The sequence below is a fragment of the Fistularia commersonii genome, chromosome 3 (genome assembly GCF_037954325.1).
Source record: "Fistularia commersonii isolate RoL2024-O1a breed Wild chromosome 3, RoL_Fcom_v1.0, whole genome shotgun sequence".
NCBI classification, from domain to species: domain Eukaryota; kingdom Metazoa; phylum Chordata; class Actinopteri; order Syngnathiformes; family Fistulariidae; genus Fistularia; species Fistularia commersonii.
Window position 1 is genome coordinate 18,493,279 of NC_141286.1, and position 16,641 is coordinate 18,509,919.

General features: G+C 39.7%; 1 protein-coding gene across 2 annotated transcripts in view; it reads left to right on the forward strand.

Moving 5' to 3' along the window:
* Positions 1-11,008, forward strand: part of mpped2a (metallophosphoesterase domain containing 2a) — a 71,448-nt gene extending 60,440 nt beyond the window's left edge. For both annotated transcript variants that reach the window (XM_086143977.1, XM_086143978.1), the window contains 3 exons: positions 6,975-7,090; positions 8,598-8,711; positions 9,602-11,008. In XM_086143977.1, coding sequence (XP_086000103.1) covers positions 6,975-7,090; positions 8,598-8,711; positions 9,602-9,720 — 349 coding nt within the window. In that variant the 3' untranslated portion in view covers positions 9,721-11,008. The remainder of the gene's footprint in view (positions 1-6,974; positions 7,091-8,597; positions 8,712-9,601) is intronic.
* The last annotated feature ends 5,633 nt before the right edge of the window (positions 11,009-16,641 follow it).

Consider the following 16,641-nt stretch of genomic DNA (forward strand, 5'->3'; position numbering starts at 1 on the left):
TGGCATAGTTTACACACAATATTCTCATATCAGAACCAAAACCTGCTAGTTTTTAGTTATCACTCTACACAGTTTCCGTTTATTGTCTCTCATGTATATTTCTCGTGGTTCTGTTTATTCTACCATTGTTTTTGTATTTCTGCTGTTCCTTTAAGTAAAACTTTTTTTTTCTTATAATATTCACACACATTCAAACCTGCTTTGTTAAAACTCTTTAGAAAGAGCTCTTGTCTATGGGAAGGTTGAAAGGGTTAAGAAAAAAGTGCTTTTACATTAACCCTTCAATCTGAGTAGCACTGTAACAGGAGGCTGCAATTAAGCAACCTTTGATGTTCACGTTGATCCACAAGAGGTGTGTGTGTGTGTGTGTGTGTGTGTGTGTGTGTGTGTGTGTGTGTGTGTGTGTGTGTGTGTGTGTGTGTGTGTGTGTGTGTGTAAGTGAGAATGTACACATCGCTATGAAGGTAGGAGGAGCACTGCAACATCTGCCTGTTTGATTTCCTGCAGCAGTATTGGGGACTTTTGTCACTCTCCCACTGGTTGTCTCCATGTCTTCATACCCAGCCGGACCTGAATGCAGTGAAGTGCTGGAAGCTGCGAGGCCGTTGAGAGCAGCTGTGTTTGCCATGAAGCATCTGTTGGCTGATGCAGCGGCCTGCTGGTCAAACTGCAGCTGGCTTCATCACAGTGTGAAGACAAACCCCAAGGAGAGAGGCTGTGTGTGTGTGTGTGTGTGTGTGTGTGTGTGTGTGTGTGTGTGTGTGTGTGTGTGTGTGTGTGTGTGTGTGTGTGTGTGTGTGTGTGTGTGTGTGTGTGTGTGTGTGTGTGTGTGTGTGTGTCTGCGTGCGTGCATGCAACATCTCCCCATGATTCTAGCCTTTCCTAAGCGGGCTAAGTCGGGTTGCTAACCCTCAGTGCCTCAGCATTTGGCAGCATGACTGCAGCAAGATTAATCCATTCCACACTCCATCAGTCACTAGACACAGGTTATTAGTGCTGGGACAGAGCAGAGCGTGCACACACTCACACACACACACACACACACACACACACATGCATACATACATAACCCCTTTTCACCCTTGTGACTTCGCCTTCTACCTTGTCCCCAAAGTTTGCAAAGGTGGCCTTGGTGTTGAGAGGCCATTTGTCAAAACCTGGCCAGTCTCCACTTGGCTCCTTTTAATAGGGCTACCTGGACTCTTGAATGTACACACATACACACATAGGGCAAGCTCTTTGCTTTGAACATACTCATACAGTTGAATGTCAGGTGGTTCATCCCGTGAGGCTTATAAAAGTCCCATTAACATGGCGCTCTTCATTGGCTCTGACAGGTTGATCAATTAGATTCCTCCCCCCACTGACCTCAGGGACACTCTGACTCAAGAGGTCAGACAGGATGGATCGCTGGCTGTGCACATACATTTTCACCTCTCTTGTTATCTCTGGTCTGGTCACAGCACAGGTTGTACTTGCTGTCATATGTTTCGCATCCAGTTGATATACCAGAGAGCAGCTGTTTCACAGCTTTCAGGTGAAGGATTATATTTTACCTGTGACATACTTTGATATTATCTCTGCTTGCAACATGACACAAATAGTCCTGAGGGTGTGTGTGTGTGTGTGTGTGTGTGTGTGTGTGTGTGTGTGTGTGTGTGTGTGTGTGTGTGTGTGTGTGTGTGTGTGTGTGTGTGTGTGTGTGTGTGTGTGTGTGTGTGTGTATGTGTGTGTTTGTGTGTGTGTGTGTGTGTGTGGGAGTGTGTGTGTTAGAGCAAGCAAAAGAGAGAACCGGAAATTTTGTCTCAATACAGATTTTTTTTTTTCTTTTTTTTGAAGAGGATAATACAAAGACAATCAGTACAGGTGTATGTATTCATTTGCTGGCACTTGTTCCTGCAGTATTGTGTCTCCTCTGTCCAAAAGGCTACCAGATGTCTGGGCTGTGAATGACAGACAATGTGAGATGACTAGGAATCTGCACCGTTACTGTGTTGGGTAAACATTCACCTCAGCACAGGGTATATGAGTGTTCATGTGTATGAGAAAGAAGAAGAGGTTGATCAGAGTTTTAAGCAGTAAGAAGTGGAAATAACATTTGCTGGGTCTACCCATGAGTAAAAGGCTTGTTAAATGGAGTTGGGTAACCAAGGCTGATAATCTATCATGTTTGAAAAAAAGATCCGACTCAGTTATCAGATTCATGCACCAATTTTGTGGGCAAATATGAGCGACAAAGTGAAAATTTTCAATCCTACAGTGCATAAAGGTGAAACAAATAAAACAAAAATATATCAAGATAGATTGATGTCATTGCTATGTCCACTGTCAGTGTAACTTGTGCTTTTAGCACTGAATAGCTGTAAAATAAACACCTTTTTTATTATTATTAGATTACATAGAAGAGGACCATTTGTGCTGTACAATTAAGGTAAGGTGTAGTGTGTTTTGACATCATGGATGCAAATCTACAAGTTTTTCAGATGTGTGCTTGACAGACTGTTGTGACCAAGTGTCACAATTGAGGGGTGATGGACGGTAGCGTTGATTGGTGCAACATCAGCAGTTATGTAGACAGCAAAATGTCTATTGTGATGACAAGGGATTTTAGGCAGAACATTACTGATCTTGATAAGTACATTTTTTACTGATCGTTAGCAGAAAATTATGTTTCTGCACTCTGTTGTTCATATTTTTACACTGGTGAGAAATAAACGCACATGCACAAACAGAACTACTTGGGTGGAGAGGTGACGGAGGGAGAATACTGTCAGATTTATGCGTCAGGGGGCAGTTTCGGGTTCTCTCCAGCCACCAATCCAAACACAGTATATATATATATATATTGGTCCAAGTAGGCCTCGAATCCTCCAGTCCCCAGGGCAAATCCCAATGGGCTGAGCCACTGCCATATAGATATTGGTTGCTCAAAGATAAGTGAGCATCAGCACACTGTTGGCTAGCATGAATATCTGCTGGATACAAGGTATTTAGATACAGTGTCAGGACCCCTGATGTTGATAATGCATTTTTAAGTGAACAGGTGGAAGATATAAGATTTGGGACAAGCATTTTTACTTTAATATGTTGATACCAGATTTAGAATTCTAACTGAAACATTTTATATTATATTGATGGCTTTCTTTTGCAGCTTTGATCTGGCATGATGCTTGTTGTTGTCAATTTTTCTACAGTATCATGTGCAGAGAGCTTTTTCTGGACCTTCTCTGGAATTTTAACATCAATATTTGGATCAGTTGTAGAAGTCCTGTGACAATCTATGCTCAGTTAAGGCAACATTCTAAATCAACATATTAATATACCTTGAAAAATACTCAGGTGTCTTTATTACGTCACTGGGTTAAGAGCTTCTGTTTGTTTACGTACAGCTACTCCACCTCACATGTGATACAAGCTATTACATTACATTAGATGGGATGGAACTGAAGTTTTTAAATTATTGCTATTGCCATAATTTTTCGTGGGTTAACAATGCAAAAATAGAGAAAGAGGAGTGTTGTCTATAAACAAGTAATTCACTGAAGTATAAAATATAGGTTAAATTGAACCATTCAGAGGGGGAGGGGCTTCACTAATAGCCATAATAAGATGAATGAGGCATCAGTTGTATGTGTGCGAGACTGGTATTAGTGGGGGTATCACATCCTTACTCGGGGCCCAGAGAGAGCAGCTTAGGAAGAAGGGGGTTTAAAAGCCATGTCACGCACAGAGACACTGCACTCCCGTTCTAATGATGACCACCAGCCTAATTGAATATTGACGTTCTGCATATGAGGGCTAAATGGTCTGTCTTACTGCTGCTGCTAGTCTGGGTTGCAGGGCTGATTTTTAACCAGTTTCCACTGTTTGATTCCCAGGAGGATCATTAAATTTCCCTGTCACCATGGCTACCAGCCTTTTGTCCTTGTGTTTTTTGTTTGGCATGTGTGTTCTGTAGAAATACCGGTGTTAAAGTGGAAAAGAAACCATTTTATATCCGTTGTTTTTCAGCAACTTTTCTTGTTATATGCAGGAGGGATCTATGACTTTTCACCCTAAATGCCTTTACATCTACCCAACACACGACTGCACCACAAATGCACGACATGTGGAAGCTATTCTGCATCTCTTCATTTTACAGAGCTCCCCTTTCCTCCGCTATTGTCCCATTTCTCCTCCATTCTTTGACTTGTATTTCAGTGACTGTTTTACTTCCCTCTGAGCCTCCTTGCAGACGCTTCTCCTTTGTTTCCAGGGCGACATGCTCCAGATGGCAAGTGTCATGGCACGACCGAGCACTGTATATTGTCTGACCACAACACACAGTCACATTGGAGTATGTATATAGACTATATGAACAGAATGAGACATCAGGAGTGTACATTTTGTTCTTTGGATGACCCTATGCCCACAGCACACGCATGCACACACACACCCATGCAGTAGTACAGTAGAGTAAAACCTCTGTCACTGCCATACAGGAAACTATCCTACTTTATGTGTGAGTGGGATATCATTAATCTTGGTGGAGGTTAACAAATGCACTTGCATGGAAGGTATATTTCACAGGCAGACAGCCCACAATGGGGCTATTGTGGCGTCAGCTGCAGCGCCCTGCTCTGCATTCAGTCAGGACCTTTGGGTTGGCTCCGGATCCACGGCACATGTCGGGGGTTATGTTTCATCTCCCAGATGAATGTGTTTATGTGGGAGAAAACATGTGAAACATGGAGCAAAGTCAACGTTCCTGGTGTTTATTTATTTTTGTTACAAGAAAGTGCAATTTATTTTTTCTGAATGGGGGGGGAAGTGTTGGGCTATTTTTCAGAGTTTGGCCTTGTTGCTATTCGTCACAACCAGAGTCAGGCAAATGCTCTGCTGGTGCTTGCTGTGTGTAGGCAGCCAAGCAGGGCAAGCTCAGCCCTGATTCAGTGCTTTCCGCAGCAGCTCTGTTTCCATTGGAGAAATGGCTATTCTCCCCAGTAATCCATTAGACTTCCATTAGCACAGATTTGTGTGATTAGTTCTAATTAATCAGTTCAGTCTGTGGCCTTCACTCCTCCGCTCCTCACATTTAATTTTTAACCTCATTTTTCAGCTCTCTACTGAGCGAGAGAACAAGGGAAAGAGCGGCTGAGCAAATCAAAGAATGAGCTTCAGTCTTTGTGTCCCGAGTGCAGGAGCACCTTATATTGTTCTGGTTTCTTTTCTCTCTCTCTGCTGAGCAAAGGAAGTATTTCCCCTTTTCTTTGCTTGTCTGTAGAAGAAAAATCAGGAATTCGCATGTGTTTAAAAGAAACTGGAACGGATAGCAATCTCTGCTCAACATCTTGTGGCTACCCGGGCCCTGATTAGTCCAACTCAGTCTGTGGAGCAGCAGATATTGATTCGAGCCACAGCATCCATCCCTCACTGTAACAAAACTTATTGATGGTTGTGCAGCCCTTATTTCCCCTTGGTCAAATACTATACCACCAAGCGGTCTGCAGCAGTCTGCACCAAGCGGTCTCCAACTGTCCCAAAGAAACCTGGGAATTACTGAGGCAAAATGATCACTGCATTCACAACCCTTCTTAGCAAACATCTAATTACAATTAGAGCAATATTTTGTGGATTTTTGTGGATGTATTGCAATAGGTCATAGGTATTGCAATAGGTCCAGTATTTTTTTTTTCTCTGTTGTCAGCCATCTACTACAATTACCACTATTATGATTAATGAAGTCTCACTTTATCAGCCAGCATCTACTCAATTTCTGCCCCACTCCTGCATCTAACCTCTGCACCACTTGTCTTATTTCTTCATCTGTTTTCACCGTGCTGCATCCATCTGTCTATCCCACTCTCCCACTCAGCCACATCGATGGTTTCTTTGTGTCTGCCATGGGAAGCTGAGATGCTGCCTGTCACCCAGGAGCTGCAAACCCACGTCTAGGCTGCCGGAGGTGGCTTGGCTGCTGTCAGTCAATCTGTTACCAGGTTGCAGAGGGGATGGGGGTTTGACACATGACAGGGCTCCTGCTGTTTAGAATTCACTCTTCACACTTCCCTCTCTCCAAGGCCTGTACAGCAAGTCATGTATTTCTGAATTCTGATTAATTTAATTAAAAGCTGGCTGATGTAGTCTCTCTATTTAAAGGTTAACATTTTGACCAATTATTTGTGCTCTCAGGTCTGTATTATTCATGATATGTATTGGCAATAAGTACCAAGGTTTAGTCGTGTAGCTTCATGTAATGTAGCTCTTATGGATTAAAGATTTTTTTGAATACAGAATATATTATTTTACGGACATGGATAATTGTATGATAACAATACATTGTATTTATTTGTTTTTGTGGGTGGGTCATGTGTGTGTGTAAGCACATTATCCAATAATTAATTAACTCGGTATATGCATTTAATTGTTTTGGGAATTAATCATTAATAGAAAATGTGCTAATAGATAGTACTACATATCCTTACACTTGTAAAGTGTTGATTTTTCTTCAAGGGAACAGAAGGACAAAGTGAAAAGAGGAAAAGCAGTAGTAACAAGTGTTGCTAAAGAAGCACTAAAATGACTAGTTACAAAAACCAGAAGAAAAGTCAAAGTCCCTCAAATGAAATTGTAGAATGACTGTCTTTAAATGGTTGCCCCCTGGTTGCCCCCCCCCTCAAAAAAAAAAATTTGATTTAATTTTTATTTCTTGTGAATAATTGAAGATCTGTGCAAGTAATCGGTTAATTTCTTTCAAGTAGTTCCTTTTCATGCATTTTTTTTTTAAGAAAGGCTTTGTCCAATATCGTTATCCATTAAAGGCTTCCTGTAGTTGTTTCGTGTTTTGTAATTTCAAAATTTCCATGGAGCAGAAACAGGTGTGGGAGTTCTATTATATTTGGTGATGTCATCAATTAGATTTCTGTCATCATGATGTTTTGTTGACTCTCCTGATCAAATGTTAATGTGAGTCCTCTCTCCTTCTGCCTCTGCAGGACTCCCTGGTTTAACGGGTGGGGATTCAATCTGCCCCGAGGCCAGTCTCTGCTGGATAAATGGAACCAAGTCCCAGAGGGTATCGACATTCTGATGACCCACGGTCCTCCACTGGGTGAGTACAATTAACCAATCACAGTTCCTTTATCGCCACCCCTAATGGCGTTGTTCCTCATTATTCCCAATATCCATAAAAGAGCGTGCTTGTGTGTGTGTGTGTGTGTGTGTGTGTGTGTGTGTTTTTTTTTTTCTGAATTTATTTATATAAAGAAGTCTTGTTTACTTTGGTATTGCTAATCTGAATTTTAATGACGAAATTGACAAAATTCCATATCAACATTGCAAATTGTTTTCACAAATGATTGAATTAGAAATCCAATTGGAGAAGCATTTGTTGTATTTAAATGTGAATGTGATTATTATTGATTACTACTATGCTGCTTTGACACTGGATGTTTTTGTTCTCTGGTACGTGAGATTGTACTCTCATTCCTTCATAGAGAGGAATAAACATTCCCCTTAACATTATAACATTCCCTTTCCCGCAAATGTGTTTATATATTTGAGTGAAGAAACAGTGTTTTCATCCAAACCCAACAATGTCTGAATCAACAACCTGAACACGATTAAGGATTTGTGTTTGACTTTACGGAAACAAAAATCACAACTGACTGTTTGGGTTTCTCTCTGCTTGTTTGAGCCACAGTTGTTTTTTCTGGGCTTTATTTTTTCTTTTATGTGTACTCCATCTGGCTTTATTGAGCGATTTCCTTCCCTCTCGACTATGGAGAGCTGCTGCTGCTACTGTGGCTTTTTGATTGCATGGAAACTTGATTTTGCAACAGTGTGACAGGAGCCACAAACAAGGAAAAAAAGAAGAGAGCCTAGTATGTGGGCAGGGTGTCGTTGAGGATATTGGGTGGCTTGCAAAAATGGGGAAAAAGCGGGGTTGCAAGACAATGTAAGAAATATGAAAAGTCTCTGCTCATACTTACGATTCACTCTAGCAAACTGTCCAGCACAACCAGCTTAAATTTATGTTAAATCCAGGCGAAGCAGTGTTTGGGGATGCTTGTATATTAATTTGACATAACATTTCCAGCAGGAGACTTAAGAAACCTTGAAGTTCTTAACAACTTCCAACCAAATACAATTTATAAGCAACTAAATTCAGTCAGAGTGTAACAATTTTTCCTTATGAAGTTTTTGAAGGAAACCCCAGTCAAAATATGCCTAGAATTCATTTTTGGTCCGTATCCAAATTATTTTGTGTACGTCAGGCCATTCATGAAGGCCATTGTATGTTATAAATAAAACAAGTATGTATGTATGTCCATACACCATTCATGCATTATATATTCTCCAACTTTTAATGTTGGATATTCAAAATACTCACTTATTAATTGGAAATTTACCAGAAGAAAATCTGTAAGTTGCAGGAAAACTCTATCCAGCCATTCTTCTGTTAAAATATAACAGTTTTTCTCTTTGAGAATGAATTAAATTCTGTTCATCTTCCTTTTCCCAGTTGACTTAAGGTGACGGATTTGCAAAAGCACACATCTGGCAAAAAACACAAAGATAAGAATTTGTTAAGGGTATGTGTATGTGTGTCTCTGTAGGTTTTCGAGACTGGGTCCCTAAGGAGCTCCAGCGGGTCGGCTGCGTGGAGTTGCTCAACACGGTCCAGAAAAGGGTGCGGCCAAAACTCCATGCCTTTGGAGGCATACATGAAGGTATAAAGCAAAATACCGCTGGCCCATTCTATCCGTAAATAAACACTGTTATCGAGCTCTCATATTGTACAACGTGTTATTTTAATAATTTGTTCTCGTGGTTGATTTCAAGGTCAAAAATTTCAGAAGGTTGCCACCAAAAGACTCTTGAATCAACCTACAGCACAACTTTTCATTTATAAAAGTTCAGCTTATTCTGATGCTGTTTCAGATTTATCTTACTGAAATGCAGAGTGGAGCCTTCGGCTGGTATCAAGTCACCCTGATATCGATCTTTCATGGGATATCCCTGGAAGATATTTTGATACATTTCTATTGTTGAGAACAATATCAACTCTTTGATAAATGTCTTCACAGAATCTAGATTCATTTTAATGATTTTGAGTTTTAATGAATCCACACATCCTGGAAAACCAGATGAACTGATGTCCAATTTTCAAGTCATAGATAACATGACAAATTTCAAAATGTATTAAAAGTCTCTGGTTCTCAACATAGTGATCATATAAAATTATATAAGCCTTTTTTTGCTACTATAGGTCCTCGATGTGTCGCATTCTCGTTTAAATTAGTCAAAATGATTTTTAGCAGAGGTATTTGCAATTGGTATAAATGCATGATATTTTTAAAGAGGATAATGTGTACTCCTAACCAAAATGGCTTTGTTTCTTAAAGATAAATCTGTGTTGTCACTTTGACGAATAGGTCATTTCAAAATTGTTCATCTTCAGAACAATATAGCAAAATGTTTATTATGTTAATTATTTATAATTATTATTTATAATGTTAATTATTTAATTATTAACATGTCCTGGAAAAGTCCTGCAAAATGATTTTAAGGGGCAAAAAAAGAGCGTAATCCCAATTATTAAAAACTGTTGTCCCATCAGGCTATGGGATCATGACCGACGGCTACACAACGTTCATCAATGCATCAACCTGCACCGTCAGCTTCCAGCCCACCAACCCCCCCATCCTGTTTGACCTTCCCAACCCCTCCAGCTCCTGAGACCTGAGGTCATGGGAGATGGGGGGATGGGGGCTTATAAACTACTTTTTTTCTACAAATATGTTGAGTAAAATAAGAAAAAAAAAGAATCAAAGTATTACTTTGCAAACTTTGGATCTTCTCCAGGCTGTCGTTGAGATTGAGAATATTTGAAGACTGGGGGGGAGGTGGGGTCTGGTGAAAGGAGAATATCGGTGTTTTATATGTATTAGATGGTGCCCATAATGTTGCTTTCTGTACACAGTCATCATGTTTATATAAATCAGTCTTTTTTTTTCCTCTAGAAGACTGCAATTTGCCACCTGCATGAAGCAACTTCACTTTGTCCTGTTTGTCATGCACCCTTGTGCTATTTGCCTCAGTTGTGTGAGCTGTCTGAAGCCTTAGCCAGAAAGTCCTACAAAAATTGTACCCCATAGATACAGAAAAGAGTAACCTGGTGTCAGTTTGTGAACCACCCATCAGGATTTTGCGGTTATCACAACGCAAATACAACTACAGTATTTAATTGACACAAACAAAGCAACAGGAGGAAAATACATTCTTGCCTCCTCTCTTAGCCTCTAAGTGCGTGTGTGCGTGTGTGTGTGTGTGTGTGTGCGTGTGTGCGTGTGTGTTTTTTTAAACAACAATTAAATCCAGGATATGATGCAGAGTGAGTTTGAGATCATACACCGATATTCTCCTTTTCAGGGTGTTTTTTGTGATTAAACAATCTTGCTCTTGTTAAATATTGGTCAGATCTGTAAGATAAATAAAGCTTTGTGAATTTGTACAATTTCTTTATGTTTGGTTTGCATCAGCCAGACAATGGATGCCATTGTTTTATGTTGTATCATCTGATATTTTGTGTTTAGGTATTTTTTTAATGTTTTTTTTCTCGTCAGTTCCTCATTTCTTATTGGCTGACAGGGACACTGCCTTAAACTAGCTTTAATGTTCTCAGCTAGAAAACCCACTCTCTGCAAGCTCAGAGAAAAGTCCTTATTTATTACCCATCATCCCGGCAAACAACAACTGACTAACGCAGGGACAGAGAGCTTATCAATTTTACAGCCCCTAAACATTAACTTTGTAACATCCCGTGCTTGGATTTCTGATCTAATTTCAAAAGTTTATGTATTATATATATACATATATATAAAGTGTGTGTGTGTACAGTCAATAAGTATTTGATCCCCCTGTAATTTTGCAAGTCCTCCCACTTTGAAATCATGGAGGGTTCTTAAATTGTTATCCATGGTACATTTCCACTGTGAGAAACATAATCAAAAAAAAAAAAAAGAAACCCCATTATATGATTTTTTTAACAATTTATTTGTAAATTACAGGTAAATTACCTGTTCCTCTGCTTTTAAAGAGTCCAACTACACTCTGCTCATTCTTAATGCTGATAGCTTTCTTCAAGACACCTGTGCACCCCACAATCTGTCAAAATTGTAGCAGCCAACATGAGTTAAACCAAAGAGCTGTCAAAAGACACAAGACAAAATTGTTGACCTTCACAAAGCTGGAAAGGGCTACAGAGCAATTGCCAAGCAGTGTGGTGAAAAAAGAACAGTGGTTGGAGCCATTGTGAGAAAATGGAAGAGGCTGATGATGACTGCCAATGTCACTTGGAGTGGGGCCCCACAGAAGATCTCCTCATGGGGTATCAATGATGCCAAGAAAGGTTAAAATCAGCCCAGAACTACACGGGAGGAGCTTGTCAATGACATGAAGACAGCTGGGACCACTATTTACCACTGGGACCACTAAGGCTACTGTCAGTAATGCACTCAGACATAATGGTTTAAAATCATGCATCGCACGGAAGGTTCCCCTGCTTAAGTCAGCCCATGTCAAGGCCCGTCTGAAGTTTGCCAGGGACCATCTGGATGAACCAGGGGATTCATGGAAGAAGGTTTTGTGGTCACATGAGACCAAAATAGAACTTTTTGGTCTTAACGCCATTTGCCGTGTTTGGAAGAAGAAGAAGAAGGATGAGTATCATCCCAATAATACCATACGTACAGTGAAGCAAAGGGGTGGAAGCATCATGCTTTGGGGATGTTTTTCAGCACAGGGCCCAGGACAACTGCACTGTATTAAGGAGAGGATAAACGGGGCTATGGATTGTGAGATACTGGGCTAAAACCTCCTTCCCTCAGGCAGCATTGAAGATGGGTCGCGGCTGGGTTTTCCAACATGACAATGACCCGAAGCACACAGCCAGGAAAACCAAGGAGTGGCTCCGTCAGAAGCATATCAAGGTTCTGGAGTGGCCCAGGCAGACTCCAGGCCTAAACCCCAGAGAAAATCTTTGTAGGGAGCTGAAACTCTGTTGTTCAGCGACTATCCCGAAACCTGGGAAATCTAGAGAAGATCTGTATGGAGGAGTGGGCTAAAATCCCTGCTGTAGTGTGTGCAAACCTGGTGAAGACCTACAGGAATCGTTTGACCTCTGTAATTATTGACAAAGACTGCCGTACCAAATATTAAAATTGTTTGATTCAAGGGATCAAATACTTACTTGAACCTGTAATTTACAAATAAATAGTAAAAAAAAATAAAATCATACACTGTGATTTCTGATTTGATTTTTAATTCTGTCTTGCAGTGGAAATGCACCAACAATGAAAATTTTAACCCCCCCCCCCCCCCCCCATGATTTCCAAGTGGGAGAACTTGCAAAATCACAGAGGGATCGACTGCTTATTGACCTGACTGTATGTATATATATATATATATATATATATATATGCATATGTATCAGTGGTGTGTGGTGAGGTTCATGGCTGGTTAGGCACTGTATTCTGCAGCTGAGGAGTTGCAAGAAGCCCTGGTAATCACGAGCTCCCACTATCATGAGGCAGGAGAACTGCGTGCCTCACTTAGCGGCTCTTCTGAGCCATTTTATGATCGCTCTGCACAAGAAACTAGTAACACACATACATTTACTGAAAAAAAAACACTGTACATTGGAAATGTAGCTCATATAGTGAAAGTGTTTAACCATTTTAATAGTGACATACGAAGAGACAGCAATACTGTCTTAGTGCAGACCATGCCAGCAGTCCGCGGCCTCACCACACATCTCTTCTTAGTATTTGAGAAGTAAATGCAGCCATTTGGAATAAATCTAATATTGATATAAAATTGATAAATATAACCATGTAATTTCTTTTTCATTTTATATTTTTTTCTTTCCAAGATTGGCAAGTGAGGCACGGACTCTCTTGCCTCCCCTGACTGCACATCACTGATATGTATATATGTATGTGTGTATATATACATATACATGTATGTATGTATATGTGTAAAAACAACTGTACTAAAAGCTGTGTTTGATGAGGAAGAAAAAAAAATCTGGTGCATTTTTTTCCCAATATGCACCTGTGTGATTGATTTCTTTATTGCTATTATCCGACGCTCTCCAGACGTTTCTTTCATGTTTTATATCAACTGTCCCAATAGGGCATTCCTTATTTTGAATGAGAGAGAAAAATTTGTCACAATCCAACAGGCACTGTTTGTTCCTATCAACTAGCCTGCCTAAACATGGTCAAGTTGTCCTTTAAAGTGTAAATCTGATAGTATTTGTGTTTTATTGTTTTTTTTTCTAATTTTGCACTGTGTGTAAATGCAATCTTGCTAGCACAAAAAAATGTTGCCAATAGTTGTTTCAACTTTGCCGCTGTAAATGCTCTTTTCGTGTTCCGTTCCTCTCTCGCTCTTTCTCTGATTGTATCCCTCTTCATTGAATTGTTAGTTTTGTTTCATTTCATTGTGATATATTTAGCTGCCTTTATATGCAAATAAAATTGCAAAATTTGTACTTACAAAGTTGCATTTACTTTGAGTATAACATCCTTGCTGGTGAGAAGTGTTCAGTTTCCAGATTTAGTGGAGTCTCTACAGTCAAAGTAAGATATATTCAGCGGTGGTAAAATCATATTGTGGCAATGAGGTGACAACGAAACTAATAATCTTCTTTTTGAATAAAAGTGACATCTAGTTCATTAATTTCTACATCACATCTTGCCTTTCAGTGTCACCTGAGACTTATATCTTCTTTAGCAGAGAAAATAATTTGTTTAAAAATGAACAATATATTGCACTGAGGCAGACAAGTGAACATTTGAACATTAACCTGTCCAGAAATCTAAGATATGTGGTTCATTTTCTCAGTATCGTAGCAGTGAGCCTTTTTTTGTAGGGTTTTGGAGAGTCACTCTTTGCTGCCTGGTACAAATTGAAGGTACTTCCTTCCTTGCCTCATTCTTTGGGTTGTCCATCCCCAAATCCATCTTACACAGAAAAAAACTCTTGTATACAGTTTCATTCATAATAACCCTGCTGTGTTGCATGACAGTAGCAAATTCTCCAGAGTCTTTCTATTGCCACTTAAGAAGAATTGTACATATGGATTCATTCAAGAAACCCTGTAGGTTCTTCATCAATCCATTGTGTTTCATCAACCACTAACAATCGTAGAAGTGACAGGATTTTCATGTATCATTTTAATAGCTCAGCTCTGGTCCACTATTTTTTATCAAGTTGGCATTTTTTTTTCTTCCTTAAACAAAAACCCTATATTTTTTCAAATGGAAAATTACATTTAAAACGCACAGGTTACCGAAAGCCCTGATATTTAATCAGGGTGGAAAAGTCTTTCCTTTTAATGTGCAATCCATGTTTTTTGTGTCTGAGCTCTGCAGTCATTCCTGGAAATGCATTTTCTGCTGGCAAGGTTGATCTAATGTTTAGTAATTGGAGAAACGCATAGGATGCTGGCATCTGTTTTGCATTTGCTTTCTAAATATCAGGGCATTTAAACACTGAAAAGAACTTTCAGTTGATTACCATTTGTTGAAATCCTGACATCCAAACCCAAACCTACTTCTTGTTGAAACAGGGGTAAAAGAACATAACTGGTGGGCTGGGGGGGGGGGGGGGGGTAAAATGAATGCATGAGGAAGAAAACTGGTGAAAGAAAAGATGTGTGTTTCGTGTTTTCCACTTAATAGCTAATACTCAAAACTGCTTTTGTTTTCATTTTCCCATTTAACCATCTCCTGCTTGATTTACTAATGCTTTACACTCATTACCATGCAATTTGCATTCTCCCCTGCTTTTTACATCAATAAATGTATCCCTTGAATGTATTAATATGTAAATGTTGATTTGGGTTAGGTGTGGTTTTGGACCTCCTGAGAACCATTTGTATTTAGAATGAATATCAATGCAGTGTAATTGTTTGTTCAGTCAAGTATCACAGTGTGCGGGTGTCCCACAGATATTAATTGAAAACATTAAAAATACTAGATTTGTGCAATCCACTGAGCTGTTGACTCAGCATGCCACACTCAGCGGGGGAGAATATAAATTTTGGCTACCTTTTTTTTTTTCATACTTGCTATTATTTGAGTATTCACGATGTTCCTGCTCCAGATCTGGAGTGTTTCACACCGGTTTCATCAGGTTTCATTCCTTTTCACCACTCGCCAGCACAGATCCCTTGTAGGCCAAAAATAAAATGGGCTTGAGTTGTAGGGCACCATTGCCAGGCTTTCCCACCAACCCCCTTCTCTCATCCTCACAACATCAAAGCAGCCCAACCAATTAACTATTCCCCGAAACAAGAGCAGCAAAGCATCGCCGCACACCAACCAGATCCCCCCACACATTACCATAATCCAGTCTAATCATATTAACATGGGCCACAGATGAGCAGGAGGAGACACGGATGCATACGGGCACTATTATTCTTACTGAGTGGAGGCACATGTTATGTATCTGCGCTGTTGTGTTCTTTAATAGATGTTCTCATGTCTTGTATGAATGTAACATAACACCAAAGTGACACACATTAGCATTCTACTCACATCAAGATGCACAAAAACATTCTTTAAAGACCATAATAATCCTTCTTGGTAGGTGGTGTTTATGCAGTAAATATGAGAAATACACAACGCTTCTTAACATTTTATATTTCAGCTTTAATGTCCATTTTGAGCATTAATATTTATGTTTTGCATTTTACATTCCATTTTGTGTGGGATGAGAGTTACATTTATAAGACTTCTTCATTGAACTAAATGAGATACTCCAGTATTTGTGCTTAATTCTATGGTATCTTGAAGTGTGGTGTGTGTGTGTGTGTGTGTGTGTGTGTGTGTGTGTGTGTGTGTGTGTGTCTTCCAACCCCCAATCTGAAAATACTGTTTGAAACAACATGTCATCTCTGTTTCGTGCTCAAAAAACTCTGTCTCTCGGCACCCAGATCATATATTTGCCAGATTGCATTGTTGCCTTTGGTGTCGTACATTGAAAGAAAAAAAGTTAGTTATGCAAATTCCAGCCTCCTGAAATGTATCATAAATATAACAACGCAAATGTATGCAAGCACATTATTGATTTTGTTCCTATCAGTGTAATGAATATGTAAGCAAATTTTACTCGTTTAATCACTTTTAGACTCTAAGAAGTTTCCTGAACTTTTGGATATATTATCTCAAGGGATGTTCCAATGCCCACATATCAAATACCATTGACTTAAGGTTCCTGCTCATTTTATCACACCAAGGAACTTGTAGAATTTTTCCAGACATATTGTCTGTTTGCCTACCGTCAAGCACTTGGTGTAAACTAGATCACAGAACTGATACGATAATGAACATCTGGGCCCATTCTGTGAATATAAGCATGTGGAAGTCAGTACATTTCCATCTTAAGGGTACCACTGCTGCTTTGGGACCTCTGTTTACAATCTCTGACCTTCTGACCTGCTGAGGTCGCACCAGTCTTTGTCATACACTATTCAGTGTCCCAAAACCAGGAGGTTCATGTAATAAAGAGGTGTAGCTGCTCAAACTGTCTGTCTGATCTTATATGTAAGCCAAAGGTTTCTGTTTTATCTTGTCTGTTGTCTTAAAATTG